The sequence below is a fragment of the Pseudonaja textilis genome, chromosome 5 (genome assembly GCF_049901715.1).
Source record: "Pseudonaja textilis isolate UNSWEBS1 chromosome 5, rPseTex1.2, whole genome shotgun sequence".
NCBI lineage: Eukaryota > Metazoa > Chordata > Lepidosauria > Squamata > Elapidae > Pseudonaja > Pseudonaja textilis.
In genome coordinates, this window is record NC_141994.1 from 75,694,721 (window position 1) to 75,721,592 (window position 26,872).

Consider the following 26,872-nt stretch of genomic DNA (forward strand, 5'->3'; position numbering starts at 1 on the left):
GGAGAGAAAAGAAGAGAGAAGGAGAGAGAAGAAGAGGAAGAAAAAGGAGAGAAAAGAAGAGGGAAGGAGAGGAAAGGAGAGAAGGAGAGAAAGGAAGAGGAAGGAGAGAACAGGAGAAAAGAGGGAAGGAGAGAAGGAGAGAAAAGAAGAGGGGAAGGAGAGAAAAGAAAAAGGAAGGAGAGAAAAGAAGAGGGAAGGAGAGAAGGAGAGAAAAGAAGAGGGAAGGGAAGAGAAAAGGGGAAAAGACATGTCTTTATAGCAGCCAAAAATTGATATTAAATGTACAGCGGCTGGGTCTTTTGTTCCATTTCCAAACAAGTTTTTTGGGGGTTTTTTTTGGGGGGGGGGCTGGGGTCTTAGGTGGAAAAGTAGTTAAAAATTTGATCTGGTGGATCTTTCATTTTCCATTTTTTTTTGCTCTTCTAAAGTCAGGTGAACCACATTGAATAAAAACAAATGAATTGCAGAGTGTGGTATGAATAAATATGACTCAGTTGTTAGTTTGCGTGTGACTAAAATTCCTGTAACTCTGCCTCTTCTTCCACCTGTTTTGCATACGATTCAAGAGGCATTTTTGGGGGGCAGAAGAGCAGGCGGCAGCAGCAGCGAAGGCCAATTCGGCCCCAGGGGGGAAATCCACGGGGGTCAAGGCTTGTCTTGGGGGGGGGGGGGCAATTCCTGGGAGGGATGCTCCGGGGGATTCCTGCTCCTGGTCTAATGCTGGGGCAACCCTCTCGGTTTGGCAAAGAGCAAAAGACGAGCTCATTCCCCTTTTCACCATCCTGTTCTCCAAAGTAGCAAAAGGAAGGACTAGAAGTGACGGACAGAAGCTAATCGAGGAAAGAAGCAACCTAGAAATAAGGAGAAACTCGGTTGCGTTAACAGAGGGATACAGTCCAGATCAAGGGAGGGACTAATCCCACTGTGTAAAGCCTTAGTAAGACCACACCTAGAGTACTGCATCCAGTTTTGGTCACCACATTATAAAAAAGGATGTTGAGACTCTAGAAAGAGTGCAGAGAAGAGCAACCAGGATGATGAGGGGACTGGAGGCTAAAACATACGATGGACGGTTGCAGGAACTGGGCCTGCCTCGTCTGGTGAAGAGAAGGACCAGGGGAGACAGGAGAGCATCTTCCAATAGTTGAGGGGCTGCCCCAGAGAGGAGGAGGAAGGGGTCAAGCTATTGTCCAAAGCACCCGAAGGCCAGACAAGGAACAATGGATGGAAACTGAACCAGGAGAGATTCAACCTGGAAATAAGGAGAAATTTTCTGACCGTGAGAACAATCAACCCATGGAACAGACGTGAGAACTTCATCCGTGGAGGCTTTCAAGAAGAGATTGGACTGCCATCTGTCAGAAATGGTGTAGGGTCTCCTGCTTGGGCAGGGGGTTGGACTAGATGACCTACAAGGTCCCTTCCGACTCTGTCAATCTGAAAAACGACAGCGAGAAAAATAAATCGGTGGAACTACTTACCTCCAGAAGTTGTGGGTGCTTCATCACTGGAGACTTTTAAGAAGAGATTGGAAAACCAGCTGTCTGGAATGGTCTATACTAGGTTTCCAGCCTGAGCAGGGGGTTGGACTAGAGGACCTCCAAGGTCCCTTCCGACTCTGTTATTACTTTGCAACAATTTGCCGGCTGTTCCTCTGTGCCTCAGGGCCAAATCCGTTGGTCACAGGCACCATCTTGAGGGCCCTTTCGGCTTAGGGAAGTCGGCCGCTCTCCAGAATTACAGCCCAGGATGGGCTTCCTTTCAAGACGAAATGGGATTTCGTGCAATCCTGTTAAAGCATTGTGGGTTTTGTGCTCAGCAAAACTAATTCCTGCAAAGCACGATTACACCCCGCACCGACATCTATTCACACACGGCAGCTTTTCTCTGATTTATAGAAGCCGGCGAGCTTTTCCACGTTTTTGGGGAAGTGTTCTTTTCTTTTGAGTTTTAATTCACCGATCTCAGGGGCCGCAGGAGGTTTGCTAGAATCCTTCCCGGTTGGGGATCCGGGAGATCAAAAGGCATCCTGCAACAACTCGCCCTTCGCCTTTTTAAAGCGTTTCTTTTTGGTTAAAAAGAAAGTCGAAACGGGCAGCAGGAAAGGGTGGTCGACCTGGAGTCCTGGAGTCCAACATCTCCAAGGCTCACCGTCTTCTCCAAGGAGGCCCCTCGCTTTCCAACCCATCCTAGAGCCCAAAGATTCCCAGGCAGACCTTCATCTTAACCCCGTCTGAACCTGCTCAGTTTGGGGATGGAGGAATCCACCTTCCCCCCCCAACCCCCCAAAGTTAGCAAGTAGAAGGTTGAACCTGCTCCATCTTACTGAATGGGGTGGAGAAACGGCCTCCTCCGGGGGAAGCGGAACTTCTCAAGAACCAAGGAGGTTCCTAAAATCTTGCAGAATTCAGCCCCCCACAAACACACACACTCCAGCATTCTTGTATGGTTTGGGGAGGAGAACTTTCCACCTGGATGAATGAAGGCGGGGGTTAGGGTTAGGGTTAGTCTGGCTAGGGGATTCTGGGAGTTGAAGTCCACAGGTCTTAAAGCTGCCAAGGTTGGACCCCCTGAGTGGGGGCCGTGATTTCTCTTCTGCTGCTGGTCTGAGGGCCCCCACCAACCCTCGCCCTCCTCGCACCTCTTTCCTCTTGATTCACAGTCTGGGTGGGTTTTATGCTGGGAACCTGCTGCCCTATGAATACAAGCCAAGTGATGGAGGGGCCTCTGACCCCCCCCCCCTTGGCTTATGGCCTCTTGAAGGAAGCCCAGAAATGTTGGGGGGTCCAGGGCAGAGGGAACCCTGGAAGAGGAGGATTGGCTCCCTCCTGCCAGCCATTTGGCAGTGCCCCCTGCAAGGCTTCTGCCAGCCTGGCTGGATTTCCCCGGATCATTCTTGGGCGCTCTCCAGAAATCCCACCAGGTCTTCCCGGGAGCTCTTCCCCGCAGGAGGCAGAGCCCTGTTCTGGCGCCCTGTGAATGCCGGAAGGAAGAAAGGCGGGGGGGGGGGAAATGTCACCACCAGGCAAGCCCTGGGAAGCGGCCAGCCGAAGCAGCGGGCGGTCCAGAACGGCGTCCAAACCGGCTGGTGGGAAGGGAGAGATGCCAGCTTGGGAGAAGGGGGAAAGGGGGCCTTGGATCCAAGCCCATGGGGCAGAACCGCTGGGTGAGCTCAGGCAACCAAAGGGTTTCTTCGGGGTCTGTGAAGGTTCTCGTTCATCGTAGTTCAGGGACTCCAAACTTGGCAACTTTAAGACTTGTGGACTTCGACTCCCAGAATTCCCCAGCCAGCACTCTGGGAGTTGAAGTCCACAAGTCTAAAAAGGGGCCAAGTTTGGAGTCCCTGATCCAGATCATGGTTGTCCCAAAGGTGCTTTTATTTTAAAAGCAACTGAACTTCATGATATATTTTTTTTAAGCACTTCTCATCCGGTTTTGAGCTGAAGAAGCTTCTTGGATTAGAAGTGAAATGTCTTAAAGAAAAATCACAAAGTCCAATTGCCTTTATAATAAAAGCCCCTTTGGATGCTCGTATAAGGAGATAATTGTAGTCCTCATTTAGCAACCGTTCAGAGTTACGACAGGCCTCCAAAAAGGAACTTGCCACCCGGATTGATGTTCCAATGTCCCTCCCCCCAGTCACGTGATCGCACATTGAGCTCTCTGCACTTGACCCTTTGCAATTTGTCTGACTGCGATTTACACCTTTTTTTCCCCGTTCGCTGGAAACGGGTGTTTATTTTCAGTTTTCAGCAAAGAAAACGCCCACTGTTAACACTGAGTTCACTTTATAACCTCCGTGTTTGCTTAATGACTGCTGTCCCAAAAGTGCTTTTTCAACAAGCAACTGGACTTTCTTTTCCTTGACGACATTTCACTTCTCATCCAAGAAGCTTCTTCCGTTCTGACTGAATGGTGGAGGATGGAAGGATTTCTATTCTTTGCAGCCATCTGGTCGTTTGCGCTCTCTCTGAGAGCCACTTGGGGGTTCCTCTGTGCTGTGACCTGGATGACTGAGAATCTGCATAGACAACAACTGTTGGGAGGAAAAAAAGCTGTAAAATTGGGTGTGGTCATACGTGACCTGTTTAAGGACCCACATGGCTTACAGCCATAATTCTGACTCAATTGGGTTCATAAATTGAGGGTTAGAAAGGTTTAAAAAATCTGTCCACTCGTGTTGAGGTATTGAGATTTAAGAGCTGACCAGCAGCTGTAAAGCTGATGCAATGAGGATGAATCAGCATTGGTATTGCCTTTTTAAGACTATATGTGGGTCCACAGAAGTCTTTTCCTCTTTAAGAGGTGTTTATATAAAGGCAGCCGTTAGAGGGCTGGTTCTCTCTCTTCGTGTCCTGTATGCATTGCCGAGTTCTCTGTGTAGAGATAAGAAGATTGAGTGCTTGTCAGGTATTTTGCCTACCACGTGTATTTCTGCATATAACTGTTGTATATAAACCACTGTTAAATGTCTACGTCTCTGTGTGTTGTGTTTTGCTCCTGGGTTGTCTCATAATGGTCAGCCATGCTGCAAATGCTCTGACAACTTGTTTAAACTCGGCCTGAGGCTGATGTCCTTTCTAGAGTTCCCAGCTCAAAAGAGCCCCTCCCCGCTCCCTCCCCCGCCTGCTGAGCTGCCCAGCCAACACCCCACCAGGTTCCCAGCATGGCTGGCTGGGGAATTCTGGGAGTTGCTCCAACTATCTTTATGTGGCCAAGGTGGAGAAACACTGCTCCAAATTTCAGTTGTGCAGTCCTAATACTTTGGCTGTCGTTTCTCTTTCCTCCCTCCTGTTTCCTATTCTGCACCTACAAGTAAGATTCGCTTTTCTCGAACCTGGACAATGTCGGACTTATTGTGTCCTGGGGAATTCTGGGAGTTGAAGTCCACCAGGCTTAAAGTTGCCAAGGTTGGAGGCCCTTGCCGTAAGAGGTTCTCATGGTCATTCAGAGCCCCTTTTGCAATGTAATAGTCAGGCCAGGATTCGGACTTTCTAGTCCACATTGTGTCTTCTAATCCAATCTGGGCAAATTTGCCACAGCCGCTGATCAGGAGTTTCCACAGCCTTGTAGTCAATGGTGGGATTCAAATTTTTTTTACTACCAGTTCTGTGGGCGTGGCTTGGTGGTAAGTGTGGCAGCCCCCTTCCCTCCCCACCCCACTGACCTCCCTTTCCAGCTCTGTCCTCCCGTGCAGGGCAACCAAAGGAGACCCAGCCGATCAGATAGGACTCAATGGGAGGCAGAGAAGAAGAGACGGGGTTGGAGGGGCCAGTCAGAGGTGGGATTGGCCAGTTCTCCGAACTACTCAGAATTTCTGCTACCGGTTCTCCAGAACTGGTCAGAACTGGCTGAATCCCACCTCTGCTTGTTGTTCTCTTGCTGTGGTTGACAGGCATTGTTGTGTCCAGTTTTCTCAATTTGTCTTTGGAGGCATCTGCGTCTGTTCTCCTGCTGCAAATATCGCTCCTTCTGTTTCTCTCGAAGGGAGCCAAGCTGGAGCTACTGCCAAATTTCTTTACTCTTCACCTTGCCTCCTACTTGTTTTGGGTATGAAGTAGGAAGAAGTTGGTCTTGTTCTGCTGTTCGAAAATGCTCTTTTTTCCACGGAGGATCTGTCCTTTTCCCCAGCTGCTGCGCCTTGAAAAGGGGCTCTCAGCCCTAGCCTGCTCCTCTGTCTCCTTCTCCTCTTCCTCCATCTCCTTCTCCTCTTTCTTCTCCTCCTCCTCCCTTCTCCTCTTCCTTCCTCCTCCTCCTCCTCTTCCTCTTCCTTCCTCCTCCTCCTCCTCTCCTCTCTTCCTCTTCTTCCTCTCATTCTCCTTCTTTTCCTCTCTTCTCCTCCTCCCTCCTTCCTCCTCCTCCTTCTCTCCTCTCCTCCTCCCCCCAATGTTGCATGGAGGCTGGAGATCCGTTTCTCTCCCTTTGGTGCTCTGGATTGGTCAGGCTGTCCTTCACGAGACTCGGAGGGGACTCGGCCCCTCTTTGGCCTTCAGGGGTTGCAGCGAACACGTAGGCAGCCCAGTCCAGAAAAGGGCTGCAAATTATAGCAGTTAAAGCACTTCCCGCCTGCTTCGTTGATAGCCTTCCAAATCTCATAAAGTAATATTACGGTTGGTTGGCCTATCGGCCAGATGTTGAGACCGGATTTAACATTTTTGTCCACCTCTCAGTTCTTCTCAAGGACCTGGGATGGGCAGCTGTGGAATGCTTTGGGGTGTTAGGGGTCCAGTCGCAGGATGTAAGCTGTTTTTGAGTCAAGTTGCCTTTTGCAAGTGACCGAGGGTGAATTTGTCAATGCCGCTGAGATTCAAATGGTGCTTCAGGTGTTTCAGGACCGCACCCACCCAAGGCACCTCTTACTATTCGTTGATATCGGCCAGATGCTGAGACCGGATTTAACGTTTTTGTCCACCTCTCAGTTCTTCTCAAGGACCCGGAATGGGCACCTTTGCTTTCTTGTCCCACAATCGTTCTGTTTCTGTTTGCAGGTCTTTGTACTCCGTGATCTTCTGTCGTTCTTTCTCTTCTCTTCTGCTGCCTCCCAGGACTGCCACATCCACCATCTATACTTTTTCCGTCTTTCTTGTTGACAGTCTTTAAAGCCTGGTGTGTCGTCTGGCAGGTGCCTGTCTCTTTAAATTCTAAAGTCCCAGAACAGTTTAGCCTCTTCATTTTCCGGGACTTTCTCTTTTGTAGGGTCCCAGCGGTTCTTGCTTGCAGCGCATGGTCTTTTCTGCAGATCTGCCAGTGTATCATTGTTGCTACTTGGTCATGCCGTTGCTTGGGGGTCAGTCTGGGTGATCTTCTGGCAGGAGGTTGCCAAGTGGTCCACTGTTTTTTCAGCTTCTTTGCATAGGCGGCACTTACTGTCTGTTGCTTTCTTCCCAATTCTGGCTTTGCATGTGTTTACTCTTAAGGCTCGGTCTAGTGCAGCCAGAATTAGCCCCTCAGTCTCTTTCTTCGCGTTTCCTGCTCTTAGCCACTGCCAGGTTTTGTTAGGATCTGCCTTCCCTGCTATTTTGGGTTTTTAAAGGCCTTGGCCAGTGGTCTTCCCATGTCTCATTTCTATTCTTCGTTAGGACTTTCTTGTAGGCCAGTTTGGTTTCTCCAGTATTCAGGAGGCCTTCCAACCACAGCGGAGACCTTCTCGTGATGAAGAGGCTTTCCAGAGAAGACTGGACAGCCACTTGTCTGGAGTGATACCGGGCGGAGGCAAGGCTCTCCAAACTTGGCCACTTTAAGACTTGTGGACTTCAACTCCCAGAATTCTCCCAGCCTAGCTGGCTGGAGAATTCTGGGAATAGACGTCCACAAGTCTTAAAGTTGACAAGTTTGGAGAACTCTGGGCAGGGGTATCAAACTCGATTTCATCGAGGGCCGCACCGTAGCTGTAACTGACCTATGGAGGCCGGGGAGGTGTGGCCAACTTGGTGGGTGTGGCCAATTGGGCAGGCGTGGCTAGCTTGATGCCACTCCCCAAACCGCTGGCATATTTCCTCTTCTCCTTGGGTAGACAAGGACGGTCTGGCAGGCCAGTTCCAGAATGCAGGCCTTGAGTTCGACACCCCTGATACAGGGTCTCTTTCTTGAGCAGGGGGGTGGCTTAGAAGACCTCTGAGGTCCCCTTCTGCACCTGTTATTCTGCTGTGTCCATTCTAGAGCTAAGCTCAAGGGGTCAAGCTAAAATAATCAGTCCGAGAATTGGTTGAGAGGCTGGTCTTGTGACAAACCAAGGCCCCCTTTTTCATATTTATTCCACTTGATTTTCAGTGGGTTTCTAGCGCAAAGGCTTCCGAGAATCCATCGGTGCCCATTCAGGGAAATGTCAGAGCATGCATCAAAATGCCAGGACGTGGGTTTGCTCGCAGTGGTGCCCCAGCCTCGCAAACGGCCGTTCCTGAGCCGTGTTTACTCGGGGGCCGGCAACCTCTGCGCCAAATCGATCTTTGGCCAACAGGCTTTTTTTTTTTACTAAGGAGGTGGGAGTGCGCGGTGATGCCGTCAGACTGCCGTATTCTCCTGGTTGCGCTTTCCATCTCTATCTCCCCTTCCGGCCCAGATGGCGCTGGGTAAAGTTGGGCGGGAACGATAACGCATTTCCCTTCGCACAAGGCAGAGTAACCCCAATGCGTCTAGCGCATTTAGGGAGGTTGAGGTAGGTTTACGAATGAGATCAGGCTGCACCCTCTCCCCGTGTTTATTGCGCGCTCCTGCGCAAACGGTATAGATGAAGGGGCGCTGCGTTGGGAGAAGGCGTGTCAGGGCCTTTGGCTTGCCTGCAAATGAGCCTGTTAAAAAGTTCGTTGACAAAGCTGGACACTTTGTTCCTGTTGGATCAGGGCTCTGCCCCCCAGGACTTCTGGAGAGAAACCCTTCCACTGGTTAGGCTTAGGGTTGTCCTTCTGGCAGGAAATTCCTCCTTGTTTCTCTCCTGGGTTAGTTTCCACCCATGGCTTCTTGTCCTTCTGCCTCCAGGGGCTTTGGAGAAGAGCTTGACCCCCTCCTCTGCTTCGGGGCAGCCCCCCAAATCCTGGAAGGCTGCTCTCCTGTCTCCCCTGGTCCTTCTTTTCATCAGACTAGAGCAGAGGTCTCCAACCTTGGCAACTTTAAGACTTGTGGACTTCAACTCCCAGAATTCTCCAGCCAGCTCTGCTGGCTGGAGAATTCTGGGAGTTGAAGTCCACAAGTCTTAAAGTTGTCAAGGTTGGAGACCTCTGGATTAGAGATACTCAGTTCCTGCAACCCTTCCTGGTATGTTTTATCCTCCGGTCCCCTAATCATCTTCATTGCTCTTCTCTGCCCGCTTTCCAGAGTCTCGACATCTTCTTTCGGCTAGCAAAACTGGTATGCCACGTTCCAAGCGTGGCCTTACCAAGGCCTTCTAAAGCGGTACGACCGCTTCTTTATGCCTTGGTAAGGCCACGTTTGGGATCTCGATAATGGAGGAGAGATAGCTGGACATCCAGATAACGGGTGAAAAGTAGAGTGTGAAACTGGCTCGTTTGATCAAGAAAGGGGTGGGGTAAGCAAGCGGCAGCTTATTTGGGGGTGTCTCACCACGTTTTTCCCCGCTGTCAACCCTCTCCCCCCCTTTCCTCTTCTTCTACACAGGCGATGATGCGTGTCCTCAGCTAGCAAGCCTCTGCATTATTCATTTTCCTCTTGAATTCAGCGTTCGCTCTCTCTCTCGCTCTCTCTCTTGCGAGCTTTCAAATCTATAGATCTCTCTCTCTCTCTCTCTCTCTCTCTGAGTGTCTTTGATAAAGCAGCAACTTAAGGAGAGCTGCCATTTTCTTGCTGGGCATAGATCAGTCCTAAACATCAGAAAGATGTCAGCGCTTCAAGAATTTCAGTCCTTGCCTGGCACAGGAGAAGGAACAATTTATCAGGAAAGGCTGTTCATTTATTTTTAGGGATTTAATGGCCGATGGCCAACACGTGGAGTTGCATCCCATTAGCAATCGCCAGCCGGAGCAAATCCTCCATAAGATGGAAGGATCCTTTTAGCCAGAATAACGGAGCAGAATAAACAGAGGTTGGAAGGGACCTTGGAGGTCTTCTAGTCCAACCCCTGCTCAAGAAGGAGACCCTATAATACCAGGAGTCTCCAACCCTGGAACGTGATGGTGGTCATAAAGGCGAACCCGTTGCCCGGCGTCCAAAGTTTGACCACGTGGCCGTGGGGGGTGCTGCAAAGGTCGTACCTGTGAAAAATGGTCATAAGTCACAATTTTTCCGTGCCGTTCTAGCTTCGAACTGTTGTTAGGTTGAGGAGGAATGGGTGTCTGAATAGAGATCCTTTTAACATTCATATTTTATTGTGGTGAATGCAGGTGAAATGTGAATATATCCTGCAAATCCACGTATGATATGCCGGCCACTAAGTTAGGGGTTCTCAAACTTGGCCACTTTGAGACTTGTGGACTTCAACTCCCAGAATTCTCCAGCCAGCTGGAGAATTCTGGGAGTTGAAGTCCACAAATCTTAAAGTGGCCAAGTTTGGAGCCCTCTGCCCTAAGTAAATGTCGATGAGATTTAAAATAGCTTCAACCTGCCCAATCCAGCTGTGCTGAGCTGCGGCCCTCCTGCCTGGACAGCTTCTGACGTGCCCCCCCCATTTTTGTATCCCCCTGTCTCCCTCCCTCCACAGAAGTGTCTGCGGCTGAACCCCAATGTCCCCATCTGGACCTCCAAGCAACGCATCCTTTGCACCCTGAACCACAGCCTGAAGGACGTCCTCAACTATGGCCTCTTCCAGCCGGCCTTCAACGGCCGGGCGGGGAAGTTCCTGGACGAAGAGCGGCTGCTGAGGGAATACCCGCTGAATCCGGACACCCTGGTCCCTTACCTGGAGGTACCTGTGGGTCACGGCCTGGTTCGGGGGTGGCTCTCCCCACTTAGCAACCTCGGTGCCCCCTCCCCTGGCTGGACTCACCCACCCCGAATCCAGCCGCTCTGCCCTGCCCCGGGGGAGGATGGCTTTGAGAAGAGGGGGGAGGGGGTCTGAGGGTGCATTGCTGGGGGAGGGGGAGGGAGAGACCCTGCTCAGCTCAGAGCCCAGGGAACCAGCCATGCAAGGTCGGGGGTCCTATAAGCAAAGATGGCACTGTGGGGTCCCTGGAGCTCTCTGAGCTGGGTGGCTTTCTTGCAGACATTTTATGACCCAACTAGGTAATGTCATCAGGGATAGAATGGAGGAGGAGGAGGAGGAGGAGGAGGAGACGACTGTGGGGGTCTGGTGCCCTCTGAATATGGTTCTTTTCATACAGACATTTCATGACCCAGCTAGGAAACATCATCAGGTTTAGAAGGAAGTGGGGTTTTCAGAGGGGAGGAGGAAGGGGCGCCTATGGGGTCCTCGGTGCTCTGTCAGCTTGGTTGTTCTTGTAAGCATTTCCTGACCAAACGAGGCAGCCTCCGCAGTGCTGGGGATCGCCTAGCTGGGAAAGGCAAGGAAACCCTCCCCCCCCCCAGCTCAGGGAGCCCCAAAGACCCCTCATTGAGCCCCAACAATTCTCCATGAAAGTTGGGGCCGTCCTGGGGCCGAGGGGGCTCTTCCCCAACCGCTGGAGGATTCTCCAGTGCGCACAGCCCCTCCTCCGCCCAGAGAGCCCAGGAGGTGTCAGGAACTCTGCAGGGATTTATCTGAACTTACGGTATAGGGGTTCCTGCCTGAACAGGGGGTTGGACTAGAAGACCTCCAAGGTCCCTTCCAACTCCGCCATTCTGTAGATGTCAGCCGGACCTTGAGGTGGGCTGCCCAGGGGAGGCAGACTTCTGTCCTAAGGGAAGAAACAGGCCTCCTGGCCGGGGGATCTTCTTCCGGACCCCTTGTTTCGGAGGGTGGGCTCTAAATGGAACTGCACCGATTGACACCTTCCCCCGGATGCGGTGGGCCTTGGGGCTCTGGTTAATTCTCCTGCGGGCTTCCAGCAGCTATTAGAGAATAAGAGTTGGAAGGGAGCTTGGAGGTCATCTAGTCCAACCCCTGCTCGAGCAAGGAGAGGCTGTTCCAAATATTAGCCTCTACCTAGGATCGAACTCACAGCCTCCTGATTGGGAGGCGAGCGCTCCACCTCCAAGCCACCGGAGTGACTTGTGTTAAAAGCCCCTCTTCAAAAGAGAATTCGCACGGAGCACCAGCAGGGCTGCCCCTTGGCGCCGCAGGGTGTGTTGCACCATCACACCCCTCCTTGCCAAGGAGGGTAAGGGGCTGCGGCTCTGACTTCCTCCCTGTGGGACTCGCCTTCCCCCCTTTCCCCGAGAGCCCCCGCCCCTTTTCACGCCCCTCCCTGGGACGGAAGGTGCCGCCCGCCAGGTGCCCGCAGTAGCCAAAGGGTCCCGAAAGGGCTGAGATCGTTCGGGATTTTGCCTCTGCGTGTGTGTGTGTGTGTGTGTGTGTGTGTGTGTGGCCCCAACACACCGACCACCTGCGTTTATTTTGCTTAATTTCTCTCGTTTACAAATTGTGCTCCACCCAGATTTGTTCCCTGCGAGGTGCACATCTTAAAATAGGACAAATATTATGTAATTTTAATAGCGGCTTCCAAGCTGTGGAATCTGTGAACAGAAGTGCCCCGTAGGGGAAGAGAGGAGGGCCGGCAGAAGAGTCGTCCTCAAGGCAGGGGGGTCTGCCAGGGTCCAAGAGGGGCGCCCTCCCTCCCTCCCTCCCCTCCCCCGCCCGCCCGCCTGCCCACTCCCGGATTGCAAAGTCTCCCCGGCTGTTAAACGCGGCTTCCCTGGAGGAGCATTTGAGAGGGAGGGGAAGAGAGAGAATGTGGGTGACGGGTGGTAGGTAGGCAGATAGATTTATTTTATTGATTTATTAAATTTATATTCTACCTATCTCGTAGTCACACAATTCTGGGAGGGAGAGAAAGAGAGAGGACAGGTGGGGATGAGAGAGAGAGAGAGAGAGGGAGGGAGGGAGATAGGAGAAAGTGAGTAGAAGATAGATGATAGAATGGATGAAAGATGATAGAATAGATGACAGATAGATAGATAGAGAAGATAGATAGATAGATAGATAGATAGATAGATAGATAGATAGATAGATAGATAGACAGACACAGAGACAGACAGATAGATGATAGATAGATAGATAGATAGATAGATAGATAGATAGATAGATAGATAGATAGATAGAGACAGAGAAAGACAGAGACAGAGAAAGACAGAAAGAGAGAAGTGATGGATGGGTGGGTGAGTGAATGGATGATAGAGATAGATAGATAGATGATAGATAGATAGATAGATAGATAGATAGATAGATAGATAGATAGATAGATAGATAGATAGATAGACAGAGAGATGATAGAAAGATAGATAGATAGATAGATAGATAGATAGATAGATAGATAGATAGATAGATAGATAGACAGAGACAGAAAGACAGAGAGAGAGAAGTGAGATGGGTGGATGGATGGATGGATGAAAGAAAGAAAGAAAGAAAGAAAGAAAGAAAGAAAGAAAGAAAGAAAGAAAGAAAGAAAGAAAGAGAGAGAGAGAGAAGTGAGATGGATGGATGGATGATACATAGATAGACAGACAGACAGACAGACAGATAGAAAGAGAGATGAGAGAAAGAGAGAAATGAGGACGGATAGAGGGATGAAGGGATGGAGATATAGACAGACACAGGCAGGCAGGCGGGTGGAGGATTTCTGGCTCAGGCATTCTGGGAGTTGAAGTCCCCAGGTCCTAAAGGGTCCTGAGATGCCCCCCCCCCGGCCAAAGGGAAGCAGAGCTTGGGACCCCGTGTCCTTAAAAACCGTCCCGTGGCTGAGTCGTGTTCCCCCGGCTGGCAAGCTTGTTCAGGGCCCCCGCCGCATGTGGCCGTGGCCTGACCTTCCCTTAGCCTTGGGGAGGGGAAGTTGGCGGGGGAGCCAGCAGCGGGGTGGAGAGCTGGAGGCCACGGCTGCAGCCGGCCTGGGACGGGGGTGGGATTGATCGAACGAGCGGGTCAGCAGACTTTCCATTGCCTGGCGGCCCAAATCTCTGGGCGCTCTGGAAGAGCCGAGTGCCAGAAGGAGCCCCAGTCGGTGACCGAGCCCGGCTGCAGCTCTCCCTGGGTGGGCAGCCTCGGGACCGGCATGGACTGAGCGGTCTGAGTGGTCTGAGCGATGCCCAGGCGGGCGGCTGATGCTCCTTCCTCCCTTTGCTTCCCTCTCCAGTTCCGATACAAGAGGCGCGTCTACTCCCAGCCCCTGTTGGACGACAAGCAGTTCGCCAAGCTGCACACGAAGGTACGCCGGCGCCTTTTGGGGGTGGGTTGGGGTCATGGGGGGCCTTCTGGCTGCATTTCGCAGCTGAGACTCCGGGGGTGGCTGCAAGCCTTGGGCGTCACCCCACTGGTTGGCGCCAGGAGGACGCTGGGCTGGGCGTGAGGGGCTTCTCCGGGGTCTGTGGCGGCCCCTCCCTTGGGGCAGCCAGACCCACGGAAGGGTGGGTGCCCCTGGTGTCACATACAACCCTGGGCCCAGAATGAGGGGGTCCAAGGGAGGCTGTCTAGTCCAGCCCCCTCCCTGTCTGGTCTCTTCTTGAAAACCTCCCACAACTCTTGTCTTGTTTATTGCATTTTGGGGCTCTGAGGGGGGGGGGGGTGGGCAGGGAGGGGCACCGGGGAGGGGGCTTCCATCCGGGGGGTCCATGTAGAACATAGAATAACGGGGTTGGAAGGGGCCTTAAAGGTCTTCTAGTCCAACCCCCTTGCCCATAGCAGGAGATCCTATACCTTTCCGGACTTCTTTGGGATGGATGCACGTGACCCTAGAAAAAAAAAAACAATGGAATAACAGAGTGGGGAAGTGGGACCTTGGAGGCCTTCTAGTCTGACCCCTCGCTCAAGCTGGAGATACCATTCTGGACTAACAGCCTTCCAGTCTCTTGACAAGCTCCAGGGCTGGAGCACCCACAATTTCTGGTGGCAAGCCGTTCCACCGGTTAATTCTCCCTCCCTGTCAGCTGCTGGGCGAGTTGTCCCTCTTGGTAAGGGCCAGGGGAGGGGGGGTCAGCCCCCCTCGGCTCACCCCGGGCTCCAAGGCTGGAGGGGCTGGAGTTGCCACCCTTGTGGTTGTTCCCGATTCCCTCCTTGGGGAGGCAGGGCAGGGACGCCGGGGGGGGGTGCCAAGCCAGCCGAGAGAGCCCAGGACCTCCTGGGGGAGGGCTCGATGGCGAGGGGAGGGGGGTCTCCAGGCTTAACAAGCGGTTCGGGGACTGCGTGATTCGCCCAGCGAGCCAGTTCTCTGCCAGCTGATTTTCGGAGCCAGGCGTTCGGCCAAACCGGTCCGGGCCAGTAAGAATCCCCCCCTGCTTGATGGCCTCCATCCAGGCGGGGCAAGTCTGGCCCTTTTCAAACTACACCCTCTCGCCCCCCCTTGGAGGATCCAGGTGGGCAACACCTCCTGAGGCTGATGCCACCCAGAGAGTCGAGAGTTGCCCCTGAGCCTGGCACCGGCAGTACCGAAAACGAGGGAGAGGAAGCCTGCCTGACTCAAGCCCTGGAAATGCTGGTCGTAGGAGGGACGTTCCCACCTCCCGCCCTGCCCCTTCTCCTCCCTGAGGCAGCCCACCGAGAAGTGGGGGGAGCCAGGTTCAGCTACCCCCGGGCCAGGCAGGAATTTGGGCCGTCAGCAGACTCGACGTGGGAACGCTGAGCCACTGGAGGCAGAAATTGGGCAGCAGGATCTTGGGGGGTCCGGTCCCTCACCTTCTCCTATGAGCCCAAATTCTGGAGCTGCCCAAATCCTTCCGCATGCCATAGACCCAACGGGACTTCCTGGTTTTTCTTTGAAGATCTTTCGCTTCTCATCCAAGAAACTTCGTCAGCTCCAACTTCAGAACCGAAGAAGGATTTTTATGGGCAAGGAGCAGGGCCGTTTTAAGGGGTGGGCCTCCTGTTGGGCCCCGGGAGCCTAGGGGCCCCCAATAATCTGTGCACGTTAAGCCTTCAAGGCATCTTCAGCACAGGAACGTATTTATTGGTTGGAAGGGCCCATAAAATAAATGCATGTTTCGTTATATCGGCCCTGGTGAGTAGCTGTCGGAGGGGCCCTACTACACTGCTTGGGGCCCAGGGCCCATAATGCTCTTCCGACGGCCCTGGGGAGAGCGAAACGCCTGAAAGAAAAATCACAAAGCTCGGCTGACTGCTGGAAAAAGCGCCTCGGGGACAACCGTGGCCTGGAGGACGGAGAATCGCCGCGGATGCTTTTCCCCGGGGGCTCTTCTTGAGCAGGCATCGCGTAGCAGAGAAACGTTATTTATTCCATTTTGCTGACAGAGCCTGGACTCCTTTCCAACGGAGACGATCCTTTTGGCGCGGAGTTAAAATTGCAGAAATTACCAGGAGGAAGAGAAAAAAAACGCTCTCCGACACGTCCCAAGAGGCAACTCTGAGCAGGTTCTGCAATGTTGTCCGTCCAGATATGCAAACGAGGAAGGTCCAAGAGAGCGGATTAGACCCCTTTTAGGAAAGGCGCTTAGGAAAGAGACTTTCCCGTCGAGTTTGAACCAGGCTCTGGGTTGGCTTTCCGCAAAGATGTTGCACGGGGTTTTGCGTATGTGTTTGAAATTTTATCGCAAGCGTGTTTTTTTTTCCAGACCATTTGCATTTTGGTCTTGGGTGTTTGGGTGCAGAAATATGTGTGGGCCAAACACAGGATGATCCTAGAATGAGATGCTGAATTCTACCTTTATTTGTGGGTGCGGTTGTAAGACAGATCCATTAATAAACCAGGATATGCCTCCCACCTGCCCAGCAGAGGGAAATGGGCCGTCCCCATTAGGCCTGTGGCAAAGGGTCACTGTGGGGGAGGGGTCTTTTGAGTCTTTATCTTGCCCTGAGTGGACTTACAAGCCCCCCTCCCCCACACCTGGGGCTATTGGCGGGAGGGGGGGAGATGGGCTGGCCTGTTGAAGTCCTGTTGAAATGGGAAATAACAAGAAATAATCAAAGAATCTCACCGACTCCGCAGCTGCCATTGCTGCTTGGTGCAGGTGAGCAGGCCCTTCTTGGGGGTTTTGAGTGGGGCAGACGTGGGGGCAACAGGAGCCTCTAATGCCCCCCCCAAAAAAGGGGGGGGCAGAAGCATACCAGGTGCCAGGCACCCTCGCTCGGTGGCCTTCTGCAGCCCGGGGAGGCTTTGGAGACAGTGCAGAGAAGAGCAACCAAGAAGATTAAAGGCCTGAGGCCTAAAACGGATGAAAAGCAGCTACACGGGATTTGGGTAGGTCTAGTTTAATGGAAAGAAGGACTTGGGGGGGGCAGGAGAGCAGCCTTCCAAGATCTCAGGGGCTGCCCCAAAGAAGATTTGGAGATCACCCTCTTCTCCAAGGCCCCTGAAGGCGGCAGGACAAGAAGCAACGGGTGGAAACTCCTCAAGGGGACAAGCAACCTGGAATTGAAGAGGAAATTCCCTGACAATTGGGGCAGTTTTGGCCTCCAGAGTTTGTGGGTCTTTCGTGGCTGGAGGGTTTTTAACAAAAGACTGGACAGCCCCCTGTCTGAAACGATAGAGGGTCTCCTGCTTGAGGAAGGGGTCGGACTAGAAGACCTCCAAGGTCCCTTCCAGCCCTATTCGGATGGATCGGTTGCAGCTGGGAGGGAAGGATGCTGTGCCTGATCCCCCGCTGATCCTGCTGACTCGGGGTCCCAGGAGCCCCCACCCCAAATCGTCCCTGAGACAGAGGGGCCAGGGAGCCCCACAAACCAAAGGGGGGTTGCAGAGAGCTGGCCAGAGGGGGCAGCCACCCAGGGAAAGGGAGGGCAGGGGGCTGGGAGAAGAGAAGGGGAGGGGGTTTGCTGGCCAAGTTGGCTCTGGTGGGATTTGTCCCCCAGGCTGCTCTTGGACAGGATCAAGTTGTGGAAGGTGTCTGTGTGTGTGTGTGTGTGTGTGTGTGTGTGAGAGAGAGAGAGAGAGAGAGACATCACAAGTGTGCGTCCCTCCGAGTTTCGAGTTGCACGCCCTTTCCGAGGCCTGGGTGGCGAGAGAGTTGGCGGGAGAGAGAGAAGAGGAAGGACGGGAAGAGGGGGGGCCCATCTGGGGAGGGAGCAGCCCAGGCTGGGGAGTGGGTGGTCCAGCACCAAAAGCAAGGTACCCCTCCCTCTCCTCCCCCAGGGGCCCCCATCCTGGCCCTGCTCCCTCTCCGCTCCTCCTCCTGCTGTCACGGGGGCTCTAGGGCTGCGCTCCGCCTTGTCCTCGGGCCGGTTGGGACCCCGCCCAGCTGGGCTCTGCCGGGCAGGATTCAGAGGAGAGTCGGGCCGGGGCTGAGCGGTCCCAGCTGCTGCAAGAGGGGGCAGGGCTTGAGGAGGGGCTATGGGGGGGGGGCTAGACAGGCCCTCCGGCCATTTCTGCTCAGCCCTGAAAAGGAGCGGGGGGGGAAACCACAGGGGAGGGCTGGGTGCTCGTCTGAGAGGGGGAGCCTGAGGTCATCAACTTGTACTTCCATACTTCTCTTCTCCCTGCTATAAAGCAGGGGGGGGGGTGTTTTCATGTGTGCGCGCACATGTATAAGCCTTACGTGTGCCTCTAACCTGGGACTCGGGAATGGCCGTGAATATAACCATGCTGGAGTCCCAGGGACCGTCTGGATGAGCTTTGGGGGCCCCTATTCTACCAGAAGGGGTTTGCCATTGCCTCCTTCCCGGGGCCAAGAGAGAAGGGCCGGCCCAGGCCTTCCCAGTGACGGGTCCTCCCTTGCTAAGCAGGCTCTCATTATAGGGCTACGGACTACAATCTCCATGCTGGCCAAGGGATCCAAGAGCCACAGCCCCACCTGCAGTCTGTATCGTGGCTTGCCCTTATTTAGCGACCACCACTTCATTAGGAAGCCATACGGTCACTAAGTGAGCCTGCAGCTGTGCTTCAGCTTTTCCTTCCGTTTGTCTTGGCCTTGAAGACCCACGAAGGTCGTCAAAGCAAAGATTGGTCGCCGAGTTAATATTTTCATCACTCTAGTAATGGCGAATGGTCACTAAATGAGGCAGTCCCTGAATGAGCACCCCCTACAGTTGCTGTCCATTAGCTGAAGACCAGGGCTCTCTGACCGTGGCAACTTGAAGACTTGTGGACTTCAACTCCCAGAATTCCTCAGCCAGCCGGCTGAGGAATTCTGGGAGTTGAAGTCCACAAGTCTTCAAGTGCCATGGTTGGAGACCCCTGCTCAAGAGAGATTGGGCCCTGGGGTGAGAACCCAGACCCAGTCCTGGCAAAAGGGGTGAACGTTGCACCACTGGAGGGTGGGGGGGGTGTTGACCCGTTGGGACGCGAGACGCTTTGTGCAACTAGCCACAGGGTTGGTCGCCGGTTCAGCCTGTCGTGAGAAGCCGGACCGAGAAACCGGTTGGCTGGATTCAGAACCCGCCCCTGTCTCTGAGACCAATGCTGCTGGGCAGGAATGGATGGGACTCCAGTGCCCCTCGTTCCCAGCCAGCAAGGCCCCTGGAGGTGTGATGAGCAGCCGGGGAAGAGACTGGCCTCTGCGGTCCAGACGTGGGCAGCCTTTGTGCGTCAGGACATCGATTCGGTGGCCGCGGGCGGCTGGGGATCGATGAGACACACACACACGCACACCCCGCTCTCTCCTCGCTGGCTCCTCCAGACTCCGGAGCTCCCCCTTGGCTCGGGGACCTCCGGGCCTCGGTGGCTGGCAGGGGTGGCAGCTCCCTTGCAAGGCTCCACTTCTGGCTGGCGTGGAGCGAGCAAGCGGGTCGTTCTTCGGGGGGCCCTTTCCCTCCCCCTCCTTCTCTTCTTCCCTTCCCTTTGTCCTCCATTCCTTTCTTTTCCAAAGCGAGCGGAGTGGGAGGGCAAGGCTTTGCGCTGTCCTTGAGGCAGTCAAGGGCTCAACTCTAACACACACACACACACACACACACACACGCCTTCTTCACCAACATGGCTGTCTGGCTCACACACACAGATTCATTCTTTCTTTCATTCATTCATTCATTCATTCATTCATTCATTCGTGTTTCAATGCTTCCCGTCTCCCAAACCAGCTGACTCTGGGATGCTCAGCCCTTGAGCCGATTGGCGCAAAGCATTGAGCCTCCCTCCCTCCTTCCCGCACCCCCCCTCCTCCCCCAAAGGCAGAGAGGTGGCATTTCCCAGTGCCCAACAGCCAGAGGCAGAATGGAGGCCCCGTCGGCTCCTTCGGCTCCATTTGCCGCCGCTCTACGGATCCCGGCATCCTTTTCTTCTTTGCTGAAGCACACAGGGATCCCAGCCAGCTGGGAATCGTTTAGTGGTGATGAAGAATTGATCCACGGAGCTCTTTGAAAAGGAGAGAAAAGCCCTCTGAATTGGGAACCACCTCGCTGGATTTGAGGCCGTGGCGTCCGATCCACAACCGGTGCCAGGATCTCAAAAGAAACCGCCAGTGGAAGGAAACTAACCCCGCTGCTCTGCCATCAAGATATATTATGGCGTCTTCAGCTTCCCCACAGTCTACTAGGAAGTTCACCAATGAAAATAAGAGGTTGCTGGATCGCCTTCAAAGCCCATTGAAAAGCTCTCTGTGGCCTGCCCGGGATTCTTTGGTTTACCCAGGCGGTCCTCGACTTACGACCATTTGTTTAGTGGCCGTTCAAAGTGACAACGGCACTGAAAAAAAGTGACGTGGCCGTTTTTCACGGTTAGGACCGTTGCAACGTCCCTGTGATCCCACGATCAAAATTAAGATGCTTGTCAATTGAGTCACATCGATGAGGGTGGGAGGGTCCCGCGATCCCCTTTTCCGACGAGCAAAGTCAGATTTACTTAACAGCTGGGTTATTTTCAAGCGCAGTGATCCACTTAGCAGCTGTGGCAAGAAACGGTTGTAAAATAGAGCAAAACTGGCTCTAAAACGTCTCACTTAACAACAGAAATGTTGGGCTCAATTGTGGTCATAGAAGCCAGCGCTGTCTGAAGACGCCTCTGTGGTCATGTGGCTGCCATGACACTAAACACCAAAGGTGCCCTGAGGAACGTTGCCCCTTTCCCCACAAGGCCTCCCTATTTTTCTATTTGCGTTTCTTTAAGTGCTTTTGAATTGCTCGGTTGGCAGGAGCCAGGACAAGGAATGGGAGCTCCCTCCGTGACGCGGCGCTCGGGATTCGAACCACTGAACTGCTGAACTTCCCGATCGACAAGCTCAGCCTCTTAGCCCCTGAGCCACGGCGTCCCTTTTTCCTTCCGGTTGCTTAGGAAAAAGTAATCAGCCTGACTTTTAGCCCTCAGTTTGGGGCCCTGAGGTACAATTCACGCAGTCGGAAGTTCTAACCTTAACATTATGAGATTGTCATACAACGTTCATGACGTGCATCTGTCGCAGCCACAGTTTATTGTCAGGAGGAAAGGGTGTGGCCCCCAAGGGCAGGGCTGGAATGCCCCAAAGCACCCAGTGATGCTTCCAAGCTGGCCTTCTTTATCTCTCCGCACCAGGAGACAGAATCTTGCCAAGCTGGTAACCTCTTTTCTGGTAACCATTGAGAAGGAGCTGTCTTCGCCCTCTTCGCTCACACCAACTATCTGAACCGAGATAGTTACTCTTATTGCGCGGGAATACACGCCCTCCCTTCTGGGAATCTGGCTACATTCCATCAACCAACCTACCTACCTACCTTCCTTCCTTTCCTTTCCTTTCCTTTCCTTCCTCCCTCTCTCCCTCCTCCCTCCTTCCCTCCCTTCCTTCCTTCTTCCCTTCCTTCCCTTCTTCCTTCCTTCCTTCTTCCTTCTTTTCTTCTTCCTCCTCTCTCCCTCCTTCCTCTCCTTCTTTCCTTCCTTCCTTCTTTCCTTCCTTCCTTCTTCCTTCTTTTCTTCTTCCCTCCTTCTCTCCCTCCCTCCCTCCCTTCTTTCCTTCCTTCCTTCTTCCTTCCTTCCTTCTTCCTTCTTTTCTTCTTCCTCCCTCTCTCCCTCCTTCCCTCCCTTCTTTCCTTCCTTCCTTCTTTCCTTCTTTTCTTCTTCCCTCTCTCCCTCCCTCCTTCCCTCCCTTCCTTCTTCCTTCTTTTCTTCTTCCCTCCCTCTCTCCCTCCTTCCCTCCCTTCTTTCCTTCTTCCTTCTTTTCTTCTTCCCTCCCTCTCTCCCTCCTTCCCTCCCTTCTTTCCTTCCTTCCTTCTTCCTTCCTTCCTTCTTCCTTCTTTTCTTCTTCCCTCCCTCTCTCCCTCCTTCCCTTCCTTCCTTCTTCCTTCTTTTCTTCTTCCCTTCCTCTCTCCCTCCTCCCTCCTTCTTTCCTTCCTTCCTTCTTTCCTTCCTTCCTTCTTTCCTTCTTTTCTTCTTCCCTCCCTCTCTCCCTCCTTCCCTCCCTTCCTTCCTTCTTCCTTCTTTTCTTCTTCCCTCCTCTCTCTCCCTCCTTCCTTCCTTCCTTCTTCCTTCTTTTCTTCTTCCCTCCCTCTCTCCCTCCTCCCTCCCTTCTTTCCTTCCTTCCTTCTTTCCTTCCTTCCTTCTTTCCTTCTTTTTCTTCTTCCCTCCCTCTCTCCCTCCTTCCTTCCTCCCTTCCTTCCTTCTTCCTTCTTTTCTTCTTCCCTCCTCTCTCCCCCTCCTTCCCTCCCTTCTTTCCTTCTTCCTTCTTTTCTTCTTCCCTCCCTCTCTCCCTCCTCCCTCTCCTTCTTTCCTTCCTTCCTTCTTTCCTTCCTTCCTTCTTTCCCTTCTTTCTTCTTCCCTCCCTCTCTCCCTCCCTCCTTCCCTTCCTTCCTTCTTCCTTCTTTTCTTCTTCCCTCCCTCTCTCCCTCCTTCCCTTCCTTCCTTCTTCCTTCTTTTCTTCTTCCTCCCTCTCTCCCTCCTCCCTCCCTTCTTTCCTTCCTTCCTTCTTTCCTTCCTTCCTTCTTTCCTTCTTTTTCTTCTTCCCTCCTCTCTCCCTCCTTCCCTCCCTTCTTTCCTTCTTCCTTCTTTTCTTCTTCCCTCCTCTCTCCCTCCTCCCTCCTTCCTTCTTCCTTCTTTTCTTCTTCCCTCCCTCTCTCCCTCCTTCCCTCCCTTCTTTCCTTCTTCCTTCTTTTCTTCTTCCCTCCTCTCTCCCTCCTTCCCTCCCTTCTTTCCTTCCTTCTTTTCTTCTTCCCTCCCTCTCTCCCTCCCTCCTTCCCTCCTTCTTTCCTTCCTTCCTTCTCTCCTTCTTTTCTTCTTCCTTCTTTCTTCTTCCCTCCCTCTCTCCCTCCTTCCCTTCCTTCCTTCTTCCTTCTTTTCTTCTTCCCTCCTCTCTCCCTCCTTCCCCTTCCTTCCTTCTTCCTTCTTTCTTCTTCCTCCCTCTCTCCCCTCCTTCCCTTCCTTCCTTCTTCCTTCTTTCCTTCTTCCTTCTTTTCTTCTTCCCTCCCTCTCTCCCTCCCTCCTTCCCTCCCTTCTTTCCTTCCTTCCTTCTCTCCTTCTTTTCTTCTTCCTTCTTTTCTTCTTCCTCCCTCTCTCCCTCCTTCCCTTCCTTCCTTCTTCCTTCTTTCTTCTTCCCTCCCTCTCTCCCTCCTTCCTTCCTTCCTTCTTCCTTCTTTCCTTCTTCCTTCTTTTCTTCTTCCCTCCTCTCTCCCTCCCTCCTTCCCTCCCTTCTTTCCTTCCTTCCTTCTCTCCTTCTTTTCTTCTTCCTTCTTTTCTTCTTCCCTCCCCTCTCTCCCTCCTTCCCTTCCTTCCTTCTTCCTTCTTTTCTTCTTCCTCCCTCTCTCCCTCCTTCCCTTCCTTCCTTCTTCCTTCTTTTCTTCTTCCCTCCCTCTCTCCCTCCTTCCTTCCTTCCTTCTTCCTTCTTTTTCTTCTTCCTCCCTCTCTCTCCCTCCTTCTCTCCCTTCTTTCCTTCTTTTCTTCTTCCCTCCCTCTCTCCCTCCCTCCTTCCCTCCCTTCTTTCCTTCCTTCCTTCTCTCCTTCTTTTTCTTCTTCCCTCGCTCCCTCCCTCCTTCCCTCCCCTTCTTTCCTTCTTTTCTTCTTCCCTCCCTCTCTCCCTCCCTCCTTCCCTCCCTTCTTTCCTTCCTTCCTTCTCTCCTTCTTTTTCTTCTTCCCTCGCTCCCTCCCTCCTTCCTCCCTTCTTTCCTTCTTTTCTTCTTTCCCTCCCTCTCTCCCTCCCTCCTTCCCTCCCTTCTTTCCTTCCTTCCTTCTCTCCTTCTTTTCTTCTTCCTCGCTCCCTCCCTCCTTCCCTCCCTTCTTTCCTTCTTTTCTTCTTCCCTCCCTCTCCCTCCCTCCTTCCCTCCTTCTTTCCTTCCTTCCCTTCTCTCCTTCTTTTCTTCTTCCTCGCTCTCTCCCTCCTTCTCTCCCTTCTTTCCTTCTTTTCTTCTTCCCTCCCTCTCTCCCTCCCTCCTTCCCTCCCTTCTTTCCTTCCTTCCTTCTCTCCTTCTTTTCTTCTTCCCTCGCTCTCTCCCTCCTCCCTCCCTTCTTTCCTTCCTTCCTTCTTCCCTTCCTTCCTTCTTCCTTCTTTCTTTCTTCCCTCCCTCTCTCCCTCCTCCCTCCCTTCCTCAGATGTGCCGAGAGGTGAGTCAGGGATTGATGGATCGCTTTCTCTGCCTTGCTTTCTCTGGCTTTGATCATCCTTGTAGCCCCGTTGTAGAATTCAAGCGTGCAGCAACACGAGGCGGAGGTTGAATTCCTTGGCAACCTGCTGCCTGTGGTATTCAGAAGGAAGCGATGCTCAGAGCGGTTTCTATGGCGGCTGCGTTTTTGAGCCGGTCCCCAAAGTGGCAAAGTGCACAATGAACAGGAGGCGAGCAGAAGGGGACATCGCGCAACCGGAATCCAAGACTAAGAATAACCAATCTTCGTTCCATTCAAGGCCATTTCTAGCCTGGGAGGAAGCTTGGATCCAAGGGGTGTGGATGTCCTCGGAGCAGTGGGGGTGCTGGAAATGGGCAGCCTGTCCGCCCGTCCTTTCTCCCCTGCGAGAGTGGCTGAAGCCTCTGGCCAGGGGTACCAGCCGGTGGGCTCTGCTCAGGGGCTCTCATTCCATCAGAGCTCGGACTCTCAGCCTTCCTCCTTCCCCAAATACCGGGGTCCCTCCTCATCCAACCAGGAGAAACGCCGAAGGCTCTTCGGGTGGTTCCGTGCAACCTCCGTTGACCAGGCTGGCCTAAGGAGAGTGGTCAGCCTCTCCGCAGCTCCCTCTGGCCTCTTGGAAGCAGCCATGATATAGCAGAGCCCCATTTCCTCCCCGCTGAGGGCAGCTCACCTGTTGCCTTCGTCTGTCTCCAAGGTCCGGAGAGAAGCCCAGTGGGGCTAAGAGGAGCCTGACAGGTGGGGGGTTGGTCTGCTCCCCAGGTGATCGACTTCCCTACCTGTGGGAGAAGGAACGCAGGAAGCTGCCCAGAGAGGGCCCCGAGTCTCTCACACCTGGAGCATCATTCTCACTCTCACCTGTGCAGAGGAAACATCGGCAGCTCTTCCGGCCTGGAGCCCCCTTTGGCGGCCTTCCCATCATGAGCCTGATGGACCACGGGACCCACCGCTCTTCCCCTTCTCTCCTCCCCCGCCCCCCGGTTGGGGATGGGCTCCCTGGGCTCAGCCCCTCCCCTTCCCTGATCGCATGTCAGTCCAGGAGCACTTGGGTTGCTCCGCTTGCGCTCCCTGAGCTTCCCGGGCTTGGCACAGGCCCGCCTTTCATTTCTCTAATGGCAGGGAAGGCCGGTTAATGGAAAGGAAGAGATGCGCCGCTCTATTTTTACCCGCCTTTGAAAGGGGGGGGAAGGGGGGGGAGAAGGAACTCCCGCAAGCGGGTTGGGTTGAGCGGAAGCCAAACTACTTTGCTTAATGGGCTGGCAGCTGTGGTGGTGGGGGGCTGCCAAGTGGGGGGTTCAGGACCTCGGAGAAGCTCTCGGGAGCCCCCCTGGGATTGTGGGGCGGGTGGGGGGGAGCCCTGGCAGGGCCCAGCCTGGATCACGGCCTCCCCTGGGCTGCACCTGTTGAGCAGCAGGAGCCGAGGGCGATGCTTGCGCAGCGGACGATGGTCCCCTTCCCCGGTTCAGGAGAGAGCAAACGGGGGGGGGGGATGGTCCCTCCTCCTCTCTCTTGCCACTCCTCCCCCCTCTAATTCATTCATGCCCCTCCCCAGGCCGAGCAGCAGCGACGACATCAGTCTGGCCCCCTCCCTCCCCCCTTCCCTCCCTCCCTCCCCTTCCTTTCTCCAGCATCTCTTTCCTCGTCCGTCCCGTTTGCTTTGCCTTCTGCCAAGGCCCTCCCGCTGCCTGGGAGCGGGGGCGGGGGGGCATGAAAGAGGATGGCCAAAGAGGGCAGTTGAGCTGCCAGCCGCAGGGGCAAGGGTGGCAGAAGAGGCCAGGGCTGGGGGTGCCCCACGGCCCCCAAAGAGCCCGGCACAGTCCTGGCCTGCAAGGGGCGGAAAGGAACCCCACCCAGTCTGAACATGAGCCTCTTCGGGTGGGCGGGGGCGGGGGGCAGCGTTTCCCAGAAGGGCGACGGGTTCACGGGTGAGGAAGCTGCTCACCCAACAGCCGCCGTTCGCTTGGGATGTCTCACGAAAGGGATTTGCGCCCATCTCGTATCCGACGACTCTGGGCGGCTCACAGCATCAGAAGCGTGGAAGCCACCCGCTATAAAGTAGCACAGCAGAGGAAATCCCGGGGGGGCAAGATGGCAAAGGGGGAGCAGGCATGGTGGGGGGGGCAGGTTTTAATTGGTCACCCCCCTCCAGTGTGAACCCTCCCCCCCCACACACACTGTGTGGACTGTGTGAAGCGGTTCCGACTCTTCACCCGTGGGAACGCCCTGGCCGGCAGCCGTGGGGAGCCACGTGGAGGCCCCGCCAAGGCCACGACTCAGGCTGCAGGCTCAGCAAACGGGCCACCCTGAGGACAGCCAGAGGAGCAAAATCCAAGTTGAAAAAAAAACCCACAAGGTTTTCTGGAGTAATGGGGTTAAAGAAGGAAGCCGCTTTGGGCTGAGAGCCAGGGGGGTCCGTGCATTTGAGATCAAATGGATCCCAGGTCAGGTGTGAAGGGGAGGATTCGGCAGCCCTCTTCCTGGTTGTGCAGGGAGGGAAACGGCCGCTAAGAGTGGAGGACGGGGTCTCCGGCCCACCGCCTGCGGCCTGCCTGCCAGGGCGAGCTACTAATTGGCCTGTTTTTTTTTTCCTCCTGGGTTTTGTGGCTGCAGGCAAACCTGAAGAAATTTATGGACTATGTGCAGGCCCTGAATGTGGAGAAGGTCACCAGGTTGCTGGAGAAAGGACTGGACCCCAATTTTCACGACCCGGACACTGGAGGTGAGATGAGGGTTGCTTGTGCCAGGTTGGCACACTTGGCGGGGGGGAATTCTGGGAGTGGAAGGCCACGTATCTTTTCAAGTTGCCGTGGTTGAGAAATGCTGCCTTAAGGGGAACTTCGGGCCAAGGAGAGATCATCTGGCCTTCACCTGGTTGGAAATCGTGTCTTCTTCTAGACCAGAGGTCTCCCAACTTGGCCACTTTAAGACTTGTGGACTTC

At 53.9% G+C, this 26,872-nt stretch overlaps 1 protein-coding gene across 1 annotated transcript in view; it reads left to right on the forward strand.

Annotated features, from left to right (window-relative positions):
• The window catches only part of SHANK3 (SH3 and multiple ankyrin repeat domains 3), a 214,249-nt gene that overhangs the window by 37,453 nt on the left and 149,924 nt on the right, over positions 1-26,872 (forward strand). The window contains exons 2-4 of the mRNA XM_087935444.1: positions 10,151-10,354; positions 13,674-13,745; positions 26,544-26,652. Coding sequence (XP_087791570.1) covers positions 10,151-10,354; positions 13,674-13,745; positions 26,544-26,652 — 385 coding nt within the window. The remainder of the gene's footprint in view (positions 1-10,150; positions 10,355-13,673; positions 13,746-26,543; positions 26,653-26,872) is intronic.